General features: G+C 45.7%; 1 protein-coding gene across 1 annotated transcript in view; it reads right to left on the minus strand.

Annotated features, from left to right (window-relative positions):
* The window catches only part of Bin2 (bridging integrator 2), a 30,043-nt gene extending 19,396 nt beyond the window's left edge, over nucleotides 1-10,647 (minus strand). Inside the window, exons 1-2 of the mRNA XM_051189925.1 lie at nucleotides 10,485-10,647; nucleotides 4,017-4,097 (exon numbers count right to left, since the gene is read on the minus strand). Coding sequence (XP_051045882.1) covers nucleotides 4,017-4,097; nucleotides 10,485-10,640 — 237 coding nt within the window. The 5' untranslated portion in view covers nucleotides 10,641-10,647. The remainder of the gene's footprint in view (nucleotides 1-4,016; nucleotides 4,098-10,484) is intronic.
* Nucleotides 10,648-12,555: the final 1,908 nt, after the last annotated feature.

Below are 12,555 nucleotides of genomic sequence, written 5' to 3' on the forward strand. Positions count from 1 at the left end.
GGGAAATTTGAAGACATGGCAAAGGCGGACAAGGCTCGTTATGAAAGAGAAATGAAAACCTACATCTCCCACAAAGGGGAGACAAAAATGAAGTTCAAGGACCCCAATGCACCCAAGAGGCCTCCTTCAGACTTCTTCTTGTTCTGTTCTGAGTATCACCCAAACATCAAAGGAGCACACCCAGGCTTGTCCATTGGTGATGTTGCAAAGACACTGGGAGAGCTGTGGAACACACTGCCGCAGATGACAAGCAGCCCTACGAAAAGAAGGCTGCCAAGCTGAAGAAGTACGGAAAGGATATTGCTGCTTACAGAGCTAAAGGGAAACCCGATGCAGAGAAAAAGAAGGAAGAGGAAGATGAGGAGGAGGATGAAGAGGATGAGGAAGAGGGGGAGATGAAGATGGAAAAGATGGTGATGATGAGTAAGTTGGTTCTAGTGCAGTTTTTGTTTTGTTTGTTTAAAAGCACTTAACCCCCTGTATACAACTCACTTCTTTTAAAGAAAAAAAAATTGAAATGTAAGGCTGTGTAAGATTTGTTTTTAAACTGTACAGTGTCTTTTTTTGTATAGTAAAGACACACTACCGAATGTGTCTTTAGATAGCCCTGTCCTGGTGGTATTTTCAATAGCCACTAACTTTGCCTGGTACAGTCTGGGGGTTGTAAATGGCATGGAAATTTAAAGCAGGTTCTTGTTGGTGCACAGCACAAATTAGTTATATATGGGGATGGTAGTTATTTCATTTTGTTTTTTTTTTGTTTGTTTGTTTTGTTTTTTATCATCTTCAGTTGTCTTTGATGCAGCTTATATGAAGATAATTGTTGTTAACTGAATATCATTCTAATTGAAAAAAACTGCAGCTGTTTTGTTGACATTCTGAATACTTCTAAGTAAATACAATTTTTTATGAAAAAAACAAAAATAATAATAATAAAATTAAAATCTGCCAGGCAGTGGTGGTACATGCCTTTAACTCTAGCACTTGGGAGGCAGGGATAGGTGCTCTCTGTGAGTTTGAGATAGCCTGATCTACAGAGTGAGTTCCAGGATAGCCATGGCTACAGAGAAACCTTGCCTCAAAAAACAAACAAACAAAAAACTTTTAATGAAGAGTTAACATTCTGTTTGAAAGAAAACAATACGGACTTCTTTTCACTTCATCATGAAAACTTAATTTCAGAACAATGGCAATGATAAGAAATGTCCATCTGGGCTGACCAGATGGCTCAGTGGTTAGGTAAACAGCCTGCATTGTTCTTCCAGAGGACCCGCATTCTGTTCACAGCTCCCAGTGCAGGCAGCTCAGTTTCCTTTTACCCCAGCTCCAGGGCTCCAGCACCCTTTCTGTCCTCCCCAGGAACTCACCAGCCGGTCTTGTCAGGGCTGTTGTGAGCTGCCTGGCATGAGTTTTGGGAATGGAAGCTGGGTGCTCTACAAGGGCAGCACATACTCTTAACCACTGAGCCATCTCTCCAGCCCTACCTACCATTCTTTCTTTACCCCTTCGTTCTTTCTTTTGGAGAGCTAACGTATGGGAGCAGACAGGCAGTGGTAATGGTGGTGGATGAGGGCTTGTCCATCCTCCCCTGAAATGTCCAGGCTGGTTAACCCAGCACCTGTTTTCCTGAAGCCTGGCTCTTGCTTGGCAGGTTGTCTGGTGTGCTGGCTCTGTTCTCAACTAACAGGTTACTCCGCTCCCCCGGCTCCACTTCCCTGTCTGTAAGTGCAGGGTTAAGCCACTTCTATCTCCAGATCTGCTGATCTCATCACTTTTGCCCTCTGAAACTTTGCCAATTTCTTGGCATTGCTGTATCGATCCTGAGTTAGGCCTTTCCACCCCATATACAAACAGCCCCCACTCTCAGAAAACAAACTGCTCACTGTCTGTGGAAGCTTGGCCAAAGCAGTCAGCTATGCAGAAATGGGTCCCAACAGATGGGGGACTGAGGAAGAAAGGAAGGTCCTGGTTGGGGGCTCCCAGCCACTCAGCAGAACACCAAAAGAAACGGTACAACCAAATCTTGAGCAAGTGCTGAGGGTACCACAAGCAAAAGACTGCTGTGGTGCTTCCTGAGGAAAACACCTCTTCCTGTGTTGTGAAGAGAGGTCAGGAGGAGGCAAGGAGAGCCTCACAGAAACAATACTTATACAGGGCATGTGATGGAGTGTGCATGCCTCGTGAGCACACAGCCCAGGGTTTCACCCCAGCAGCAGGTTAACAGACTGTGGTGGTTCACACATATAATCCCAGAAGCTGGGAGGTGGAAGCATGAGGATCACAAGTTCAAGACTATCCTCAGCTGTACCCTGAGTTCAAGGCCAGCATGGGCTTCTCGAGGTACTGTCTCAAAACAAAACAATGGATATCACTCCATAACCCAGGCAAGTGTTGAGATGTTAGAGGAGCTGGGTGGATGGAAGTGACAGCTGACATGGAGTGCAGTTGGATGGGGGAATGAGATAATCAAAATACAGTATATGCATGAGTGTGACTGTCAGAGAATAAGTTCAAGTGTTGAAAATAAAGAGCTGATTCCTTTGCCAGCTATGATTCATAGCTATTCATATCCCATGTAGAAGGATACAAGAAGGCATGATGTGACTCCTGATGGTAGAATCTAATGATGCCTATGAATATTACTGCCACCAAACAAAAATTAAAACCTAAGTCTAATCAAGCTTCTACATGTATCTATACATCTACAGAAAACACAGACCACAGAACACATTCAACATGTGGCCATGCCTTTAATCCCAGCACTCAGGAGGCAGAGGAGGCCAGCCTGATCTACAAAGTGAGTTCTAGGACAGCCTAGGCTATGGGAGAGAGACCCTGTCTCAAAAAACAAAATGAAACAAAACACCAACAAAACAGCTGACTGTGGACAAGCTGTGCTCTCAACAAACAAGCTTCAGAAGTCGGGGCTGGAGGGATGCTCAGGGGGAAGAGCACTGGATGCTCTTCCAGAGGAATGGGTTCCATTTCCAGCATCCAGCCTGGGATACACAATCATTTCCAGGCCAACCAGAGTCAAATAATTGAGAAAATTTTGTTATAATCCAACCCCAGGAAGAAACAACTCTGAAATAATCATTTTAGAAACTTCACACTTAATTATAATAGATATATTTAAGTTGTATATACTAGATATCACAACAATTGTAGTATATGAAACAAGAATGGATATAACCTACAGAATTGTAATTGTTTTAAAAAACATTTTCTGTTTTTCTTTTTATTTTATGTGTGTGCGCGTGTGCGCGTGTGCGCGTGCGTGCGCGTGTGCGTGTGTGCGCGTGTGTGCGCGTGTGCGTGTGCGCGTGTGTGCGCGTGTGCGTGTGCGCGTGTGTGCGCGTGTGCGTGTGCGCGTGTGCGTGCGTGCGTGTGTGTGTGCGTGTGCGTGTGTGTGTGTGTGTGTGTGTGTGTGTGTGTGTACATGTGGGCAGGCTAGAGCCAAGGAATACATGGAGATCAAAGGACAGTTTGTAGGAATCAGTTCCCTGCCTCCACCTTGTGGGATCCAGGGATTAATCTCTCCAACTTTACTTTTGTTTTTTGTTTTGGGCTTTTTTGTTTGTTGTTTGTTTTGTTTTGTATCTGAGGTTGGTCTTGAACTGTGACCTTCCTGCTTCAGTCTTCCCAGTGCTGAGATTATAAGCATAAGTGACCATTCCTGTTCCCTTTTCTTTTTTCTGAATATACTTTCTGATCTGTAGTCATGAATATATGTTTTACAGGGAAATAAATGGGACAGGGGGCTGCAAATGGTTGCTGGTGTCTGGTGTGGGCCCAGCAGTCTCCTGCCTATGACATTTGACTTGATACTCAATAGTGTCAGAACTGCACTGCCATGAGATGTTCGCGCCAACAACCCTTGTGAACTAAGCAGGGCAACAGCAACAGGAAGGGCAAGTTCCATGGCTTCTCAGAGAAAAGGATAAGCAGCAGTTGATAAGATGCCTGCCTGGTGGAATCTTTAGGCCCATAAGTCCCTTCTCCACCCTCCAGGTTACCTGTTGTTGGTAGAAGTTGCTGGCATTTTGTTCAAATCGTTCATCTTTGGTTTCTACCGTTTTCCCCAATTTCTGAAGAACCTGGGATAAAAGACAGAAAGGCCCGTATGGTTATAGTCAAGTCTCTTATCTATTGGCCTTGGGTATAATTGAAGGTCCAGTCCCTTCTCAGCTCAATAGAATCAGGAATGTCATACACTGCTAAGAAAAACAAGGCTTTGTGGCTCTTCTCAAACTGAAACACCCTGGGGCATGTCGTGTGGGGGAGGATCTACCTATTCATTCTCATTTATAATCTCCTCTTACTCTCTCCATATATAAAATGAATTGTTTGCTTGTTTGTTTTTTGACACAGGGTTTCTCTGTATAGTCCTGACTGGCCTGAAACTCTGTATACCAAGCTGGCCTCAAACTCAGAGATCCACTTGTCTGTCTCCCGAGTGCTGGGATCAAGGCCTGTGCTGCCACACCCAGCTCTTAAACCGATTTTAAAAAGGGGAATAGAAGAGGACATTGCACCAAAACAAGATCACTCAGAAAATACACCTGGCTTTTAAAGATAAAGCATGAGCCATGTAGAATTTTTTTTTTAAATAAGAGTCCCTCTTTTAGCCATTGTCATTGATTGCTCTTTGTGGATGACGCTAGAGAGATGAGCACGGGCCTCTTCTCATGAAGGCCCTGTGGAAAACCTTAAGAAACTCTGACACAATATATTTCAAGCCCAGCTGGAAATGAATGGTACCCATGTCTATCTTTCTTCAACTAAGAAATGAAAGCAACAGCCATCGCTCCAGTCTCAGAGCTCATGGGAAACAGGACCTTGGTTTCAGAGGGCCACTCACCTATAGAGAAGTAAGAAAGGACTGAGGGGTTGGCCGGTGCAGCAGTGCTCAGTGGGTAAAGAACCTGCCATCAAGCTTGAGGGTGACATGACACACCCCCTCCCCAAATAGATATGAAAGCCCGTCTTGGCAGGAGAACCATCAATCCCCTAGACCCAAGGTAGGATCTTAAGTGTTGCTTTCAACTTCCTCCTCACCAACCCCCACCATGCCACCTCCAGAAAACATCCTAATCTTTCTGGTTTCATTAGCACAGCCTGAGGCTGGGCATTAACCATTTGTTTGGTTTTATTTTCCTAGCTTGCTGCAAGAAGTCTTGATGATGTTGCTTCAATTCATCTGATAGAGTTCTTCATTCATCGGCTCCCCTTTTATTTGACACTCATCATGCGTCTACTGGGCACCACTGGTAGCTCTAGTGTGGAGATAGTCCCTACTACTCTGACCCTTCTGCAAGCTTCAGCTCCGTGTCCTCTCAGCAGTTTTCCTACGCAACCATTTTATTGTTTTTTGTTTGTTCGTCTTAAGGTTCCTGAACAAGCCTCACTATTAATTGTTATAGACTTCATTCCCTTTCTGGAATATACTAATGACTTCTCTATTTTGTCTGCTGTGCAAGCATAAAACAAACAAACATAGATAAATAAATACCTTTCTCATACTAATCTTTACCTGCTTTATCCTGTTAATCAAGTTCATCACTAGCTCTAAATCCTTAACACTTTGGTACTCCATCATTTTCCATTATTATTATTTTGCATCCATCATCTCCATTTCCTTCTAAATTGCCATCCCTTGGATACTTATTCTGCCTTTTTCTATAGCTCAGAATCCAGCAAGAGGCCGTGTAGTCACTTTAGTAGGAAGGAGGTGAACCTGATGCAGTGATAGGGCACAGCTGGGTCTGGATGTGGGTTTTGCTGGACTGATAAAGTATAAACACAGAGTGGAAAGGGTTCCTGACCAACAACTGAATGAGCAAATCTGTGTGTGCAACTTCATGCAGCCTTCTGGGAGGGTGTGGCTCATTTGGGTGTGGCAGGGAATGAAATTAGATAGGTTGATTGGGATCTCATTTTGAAGGAATTTGAATCACTAAGCCATGTGCCTAGTGCAGAAGGCTCTGTATAGACACTGACCCAAGTCTGCAGTCTTGTGGAAAGAAGAGTCGGCCAATGCCTCCCACATCACATGCTCTCTCTGAGATGACTAAGATCAAGACTTCTGCAGCCACATGGTAACTCATACCTTGACCTTTCTATTGACTGGCTTTTTTTTTTTTTTTTTAATTTTTTGAGACAAGGTGTCACTATGTAGCCCTGGCTGGCCTAGAACTTTCTATGTAGATTAAGCTGGCCCCAGACTCAGAGAGCTGAACTCACAGAGATCTGCCTGCTTCCTTCCAGCATGTGCCACCATGTCTAGTTTAGCTGGGTCTAGTTTTGTTTCCTTGCCTATAAATGGCAGGTGTTTCCTTTTCCTACAGCCACATCTGTCTTTGTTGGTCTCTTAACTCCACCTTACTCATGACCCCTCCCTAGATGTGCAGTCCCCGTCCTCCCTAGCTCCACCCTTTCCCCTCCCCAACAACAAACACCATGGTTCTTCCCCAGAAAGTTGCAAAACCACCTTGTTGATGGTAAGCACAGTTCTTACTTCCTTTTTGCTACTCCTCCCTTCCTTCACCCACTTTCTTAGGTGGGGGTGGAAAACAAGAAAACTCAATTTATAGTCAATGCAGAAGACAACTAAAGGCTCAAGGCTATATCTTTTTTTTTTTTTTTTAAACTACAACACACACTTTTAATCCCAGCATTTAGGAGAAAGTCAGGTGGGGCTCTCTGAATTTGAAGCCAGTCTGGTTTATACAGAGTTCCAGGACAGCCAGAGTTACACAGAGAAACTCTGTCTCAAAAACCAAACCAAACCAAACCAAAAAAGGTTACAGCACCTGGCATTCAGGTGGTCTCCCATCCAAGTATTAACCAAGACTGACTCTGCTTAGCTTACTAGTTCAGATGGGATTGGGCATGTTCAGGGTGTTGTGGCCATAGACCCACCATTAACTCTTAAATGGAAAGGTGAAAGAGGTAACCTGGAAATATTTATCATCTCTCTGGGCCTGAAGTCACTTGTTTTCATAGCAACAGGTGTCTGTGTTGGGTCACATACCGCACTGGAGATGTTCTTAGACACTTGAAGGAACAAGATATATATGCGACATATGCCTGCTGAAAGAATACATTTATTTGTATGTGTGTCTGTTTGTGTGTTTGAGACAGTCTTACTTTGTAGCCCAGGCTAGCCTCAAACAAACAGTGACCCTCCAGTCTCATCTTGTTGAGAACTGGGAGTACAGGTATATGCCACTACAGCTGGCTAAATTCTACTTTATGATCAATTCCTAATGAAAGCTCTCTAAAGTCCTGCCCTGAGAATTCTGCCATAGTTAGCCTAGCCAGGCAGCTGACGAGTTAGAATTCAGATACTCAGAGAGAAGTAAGGGCTAGCAAGTGAATGTGACAAGAGGAAGACGCTTCGTGACTGTGGGTAGAATATGTTCCGGGTTACTTGACCTATTCTTCTAACTTTTCTATAGAGTAGAATGGCAGGGAGGGATACACCTCTAGGAATCCACAGCCTACTTGATGACATGGTCCCTTCACCAGGAACCCTGGTCCCCTTAGTTAGTGCTGTCAGTTGGGGTAATATGAGACACTAAATGATAATGTGTAGTGCTATCAGATCCGTGTCTTGGGTGTCATGCTTCTAATGTAGATATGAGGAAAGTTTGCAGACACACACTCTAAGAGCCCTTGTGCATTCTTCTAGGCCTTTCTCCCACCACCCTCTGCTCCAGCTGCTTTTCTCACTACTCTGCCTAAAGTGATTAGCAGGCTCGGATCAGGCCCATGCTAGTCTTCCCCAGATGGAAGGCACTCTGACACTTATCATCGGAGGAACTACTGATCACCCACAGTTCCCATTTTAAACTCAACCACAACAAGAAAACCTTCCACCCAATCTTTTTGCCTTCCAAGTTCCCACAGTTGTGCATATCTTAGGCAAACAAGTAGACTCTAAGCTTCCGGCAGACAAGAGCTCCTCTAACTTTCCTCTTAATTCCCTCTAGATGGAGCTCAGCCCCCTGAACAAAAGAATCTATTGCAAATATTTGACAAAGTAAACTATTGGGGATATAAGTTGAATAAATGTTAACAGAGAAAAGAACAACACAGGAGTGTTTTTTTTTTGTTTGTTTTTTTGTTTTTTTTTTTTTTAAATGTCCTTGCTCAGGGGAGAATGGAGCAGTCTGCTAGAGAGAAATCACAGACAGAGAAGCAGCTGATTCAATGTGAGGATGTATCATAATGTAAAAATACGGCTAATGCTGCGCTCAGTGGGAAACGGAAAATAGAACCAGAAGGATGTCTGATTCTATCGTGTGTAACATTCAGCAGGTCTTCCCACCCCCTCTTCCCAGGAGCATGAGCCCATGTAAAAGTGTGTCCCCTTCAACCAGTCCCCTCAGAGAAAAGCTCTGCAGTGCCTGGGGCTGCACAGGTGGCAAGGAGCCATCAGGCTTGGCAGCAAGAGCCCTTAGTGGCTGAGCCACCTGGCCGGCCACTGGAGCATTCTCTCTCTGTCTTGCTTTCAAGGACTTCCCAGGACTCGAGGGCTCCAGCTCTCCCATCCAGGCCATCTCTCCCTTGAGTGCAGTGTCTGCCTGGGCCAGCCCCGAACTCAGGTGCAGTCTATCTTGCGAGTTCCTCAGGGCACACTTTGTACCTCTGTCCCTATCTTCTCAGGGTCCTGGACAGGAAGAACAGTGTGCTACCTGAACAACTGGCTCTACTTAGGAAATTCCTGATTCTCAAGTTTAGAATCACCTCCCATTTTCAACTTGGTCTTAGTATATAGCGTTTCATGGAGAACACCAATCTTCTCATTTTATAGATGAGAGACTTGAAGCCAAGAACAGAACATTATTTATGGGAGGTTTTGGGGTCTAGGCTTAAAGGGGCCCAAAGGTATCATGTTGACAACAAGCCAGAGGAAGCCAGGCAAACGCAAATGATGCATCTGGTGGACATTAATTTAAAATTCTTTCTCTTTTATGGTACCCAGGATTCTGCTCAGTAGGTAAGAGCTTCTAACACTGAGCCATATTTCCCAACTATTAATACATCAGGTTGTTTTGGTTTTGTTTTTTGCTTTGCATAATGTAGCTTTCCCCAGGTAAGCTCCCTGTCCCCCTATTTATAACTAGACCCTCCCACAAGCGCTGTACTCAGATCTATGAGATGTCTAGTTAGACAGCCTCCAGAGAGGCAAAGTTATGGCAAATGAAGTAATGAAGACTGGCCACACAAAAACTTTATTTTCCTCTTGTCTTTCACACGGCCTCGAAAGATGGACAAATACAGAGCCCTCCTTTGCCTTGTAGCCGTTTAACACCAAGAACTATATCTACAACTACAAATCTTTCCATTGTTAAGTGAACTCTTTTCTTTCAGCTTATACCTCTCTGCCACACCGCCTTTTCTACTATGGTGTTGGTAGGTGGTGGCTAAGTAAAGGCACTCTGGATGGTACAATCAAAATACCTTTAAAATGTGTAGGGAAAGGCCTGGGATGGAGCCGTAGAGTGTTTGGTCTGCTCACAAGGATCTCTGGTTCAACCCCAGCATTCAGAAGCTAAAGGGAGGCAGGAATGCTGGAAGCTCAAAGTCACTGTGAGTTTGGGGGTACAAGAAACTATCTCAAAAAAGAAGAAAAAATACTGGACTGCTGAGAATGGTGGCTCACACCTATGACCCCCAACTTTTTTTGCTTTTGGGGGTTTATTCATTTATTTTGCTTTGAACTCACTCTGGAGACCAGGCTAACCCTGAACTCACACAGAGACCCGCCTGCCTCTGCCTCTGGAGTGCTGGGTTTAAAGGTCTGTGCCATCACGCCCAGCTATCCCCATAATCTGAAATGGATAAGCGAGTTATAGGTGGCAGTTTATTATCAGGTGGCAGTGTAAGGAGGGACACACATGCTCTTCAATCACATCAAGGCAGAAGCGGGCGTAAGGAGCGGGACTGGCCACCGTGCACAGCTCCTCTTCACCTCAACATACATTCCTTTATAGCTCAGGCTGGTCTTGAACTCGGTATATAGCCTAGGATGCCATGCATTTTCTACCCCCTGCCTACTGGCTCCATTTATACCAGTCTAAATGACACTCAGGTATGAAGACAACTGTGTAGATTATCTCAGTGAATTCTCAAATCAAAAGAAGCGGGGGACTCCCTGGCACCCACGGCCGCTGTCACTAGCTTCGGGGTCAAGAAGCTCTCAGTTAGTTCATCTGTGAAACACCCTCCTTGCGTTATTGCTAGGACGAAACCTGTGAGATAGGTGGCCATCGCCATCTGTTCCTTCCTGTCGGCTTTTCTGGGTCAGGCAGTGGGCCACATAAGGCTCCTGAGGAACAGCTGCCTCCTCCTCAGCTGCTCGCCTGTCTCGCACATCGGCCACTTTTCATGGACACCCACTCCCCGCCCAGTTTCTGGGCAACAGGACCCTTCCTCCTCAGCCCAAGCCCGGGACCCCCAGTGACCGGGCTGCCTACCTTCTCCTGGGCCCTGCTGAACTTCTTCTGTACCTGCTTGGCGAAGAGGCCAGCAGCTCCGCCTGCCTTGCCCTCAGCCATCCTGCCGGCTGCAGGGGCGCTGCCTGGTCCTGTGGTTTCTACAGGGCCCTGAGAGGAAGTGCGGCCTCCCAGCATGCCTCTCGGCAGGCCAGAGGGCGGGCCTTCACACCCTGCCTGGGGCCTGCTGGCCCTGGACCATCCCAAGGCCAGCCTGTGAGGACCACTGGGGCAGCCACTGTCCAGTTCCCTGGGAGGACCACTGGGCCCCCTCCATCCACTTCCCCGGGAAGACCACTGTCCAGCTCAAGTGCTTCCCCAGGTCCAGGTAACAGGCTGGCGTCCACCTGAGCATTTGGAGCTGAGAGGGAAGCTGGGCTGTTCTGAGGAAGTTGACCAAGAAGGGATTGTTCACGGTGGACTTTGGTGGGTACACAAGACCCGCTTGGAAATGCTAGCCCTGCAGTGAGGGAAAGAATGGCCCCATTGAATGAATGTGGACCATTGGTTCCCAAAAGCTGAACAGCACTTGAGAAGAACTCAAAGGAGGTACAAAAAAAAAAAAAAAAAAAAAAAAAAAGATTAAGTTCTACTCAGTGAGGACGTCTAGCGGACCAGAAACCACCTATGGGCTGTGCGGGTATTGTTGCTGGGAGGCTATGACTCAGCCTGGGTTGCAGTTTAGCTGGCTCTAAGCCTGAACATTATAGGGACAGAGTGCAGAAGCCAGGTGTGCAGAAGCCAGATCTGGATTTGAAAGGAAGACAGGAAAGAGAGACTGAGTCATCAGGAAAGCGGAAGCCATTAATGACTGAGGAGGAGCCAGGCAGTGGTGGCACACACCTTTAGTCCCAGTGCTTCAGAGGGAGAGGCAGGTCGATCTCTGTGAGTTTGAGGCCAGCCTGATCTACAAAGCAAGTTCCAGGACAGCCAGGGCTACACAGAGGGACCCTGCCTCAATAGATGGATAGATAGATGAATAAATATGTGCTGAGCAGGACAGTATGGGAGAAGCCTAAACTGGGCAGTGGTGATCAAGCCTTTATAGTCAAAGCACAGCACACTAGGCAGACACAGAATGAGAATTAAAAACAGATTATGCAAATTGGGGCAGCATTATAGAGGTTACAACTATGGGTTCTCTAGGGAATAGGTCTTCTAGTGAAGCTCCATCTGATAACTCAGAAGGGATAGCTGGAAGGTATGGATGGATACAAGGTTTGGGGGAACCATTTATCCCAGAATCTCAGAGAGCTAGTAAAATTACCTCAAGGAAAGGAAGACGTCATAATCGACTTCCTGTAGAATGCAGGGGGAAGCAGGGGGAAGCTGGAGGCCTGCCAAAAGTTGCCTGCCAGTGTTTCCCATTTCTTTCAGCCAAACACTGCACTCAAGGTCACCAGTGTACCTGGCATTGAAGGACATTGGGAAGCCAGGCATGAAAAGCCATCCGGTCTCAAGGTGCAGAAGTAGTTGGCAATCATGATTATCCAGTAATGTGCTTGACTCATTTATAGAGATGGATACAGTTTTCAAGCAATAGGTGGTTAGGCAATGGATGTTAGTTTTGGTGATGGCCTGAAAAAGGCAGATTAAGAAAATGGAAGAACTTCATATAGAAGAGGAAAGAGCAGAGAAATACAGATTATTGGTACTGCTGAGATGCTGGGAGAAGATGGAAATGGCAGCCAGGGTGTCCTTCCCAGGATGTCACAGAACTTCAGCAGAGTGTCCTGACTGTTATCTTCTAGTAAACTCTTTTCTTTCTTAGTGTTTGTTTGAGACAGAGCCTGTAGTTCCTGCTGCCTAGAACTCAGACAATCCTGCTTCGACCTTCCAAGTGCTGGGATTACAGGTGTGCACTACTTTGCCTGACTGAGAAGCTCTCTGATGCCATTGACTAAGTTGGTGCTAAAGGGTAGAATAAGATCAAGCTTGGGATTGCCTAAGGGTTCAAGCATGTCACAAAATGGCATGGGATGATTTAAGGGATATGGACTCTTGTTGGGTTAACTACCTTTGACAGAAAACGACAACAACAAAAAATTGTTTC

The sequence above is a fragment of the Phodopus roborovskii genome, unplaced genomic scaffold (assembly GCF_943737965.1).
Source record: "Phodopus roborovskii unplaced genomic scaffold, PHOROB, whole genome shotgun sequence".
Lineage (NCBI taxonomy): Eukaryota > Metazoa > Chordata > Mammalia > Rodentia > Cricetidae > Phodopus > Phodopus roborovskii.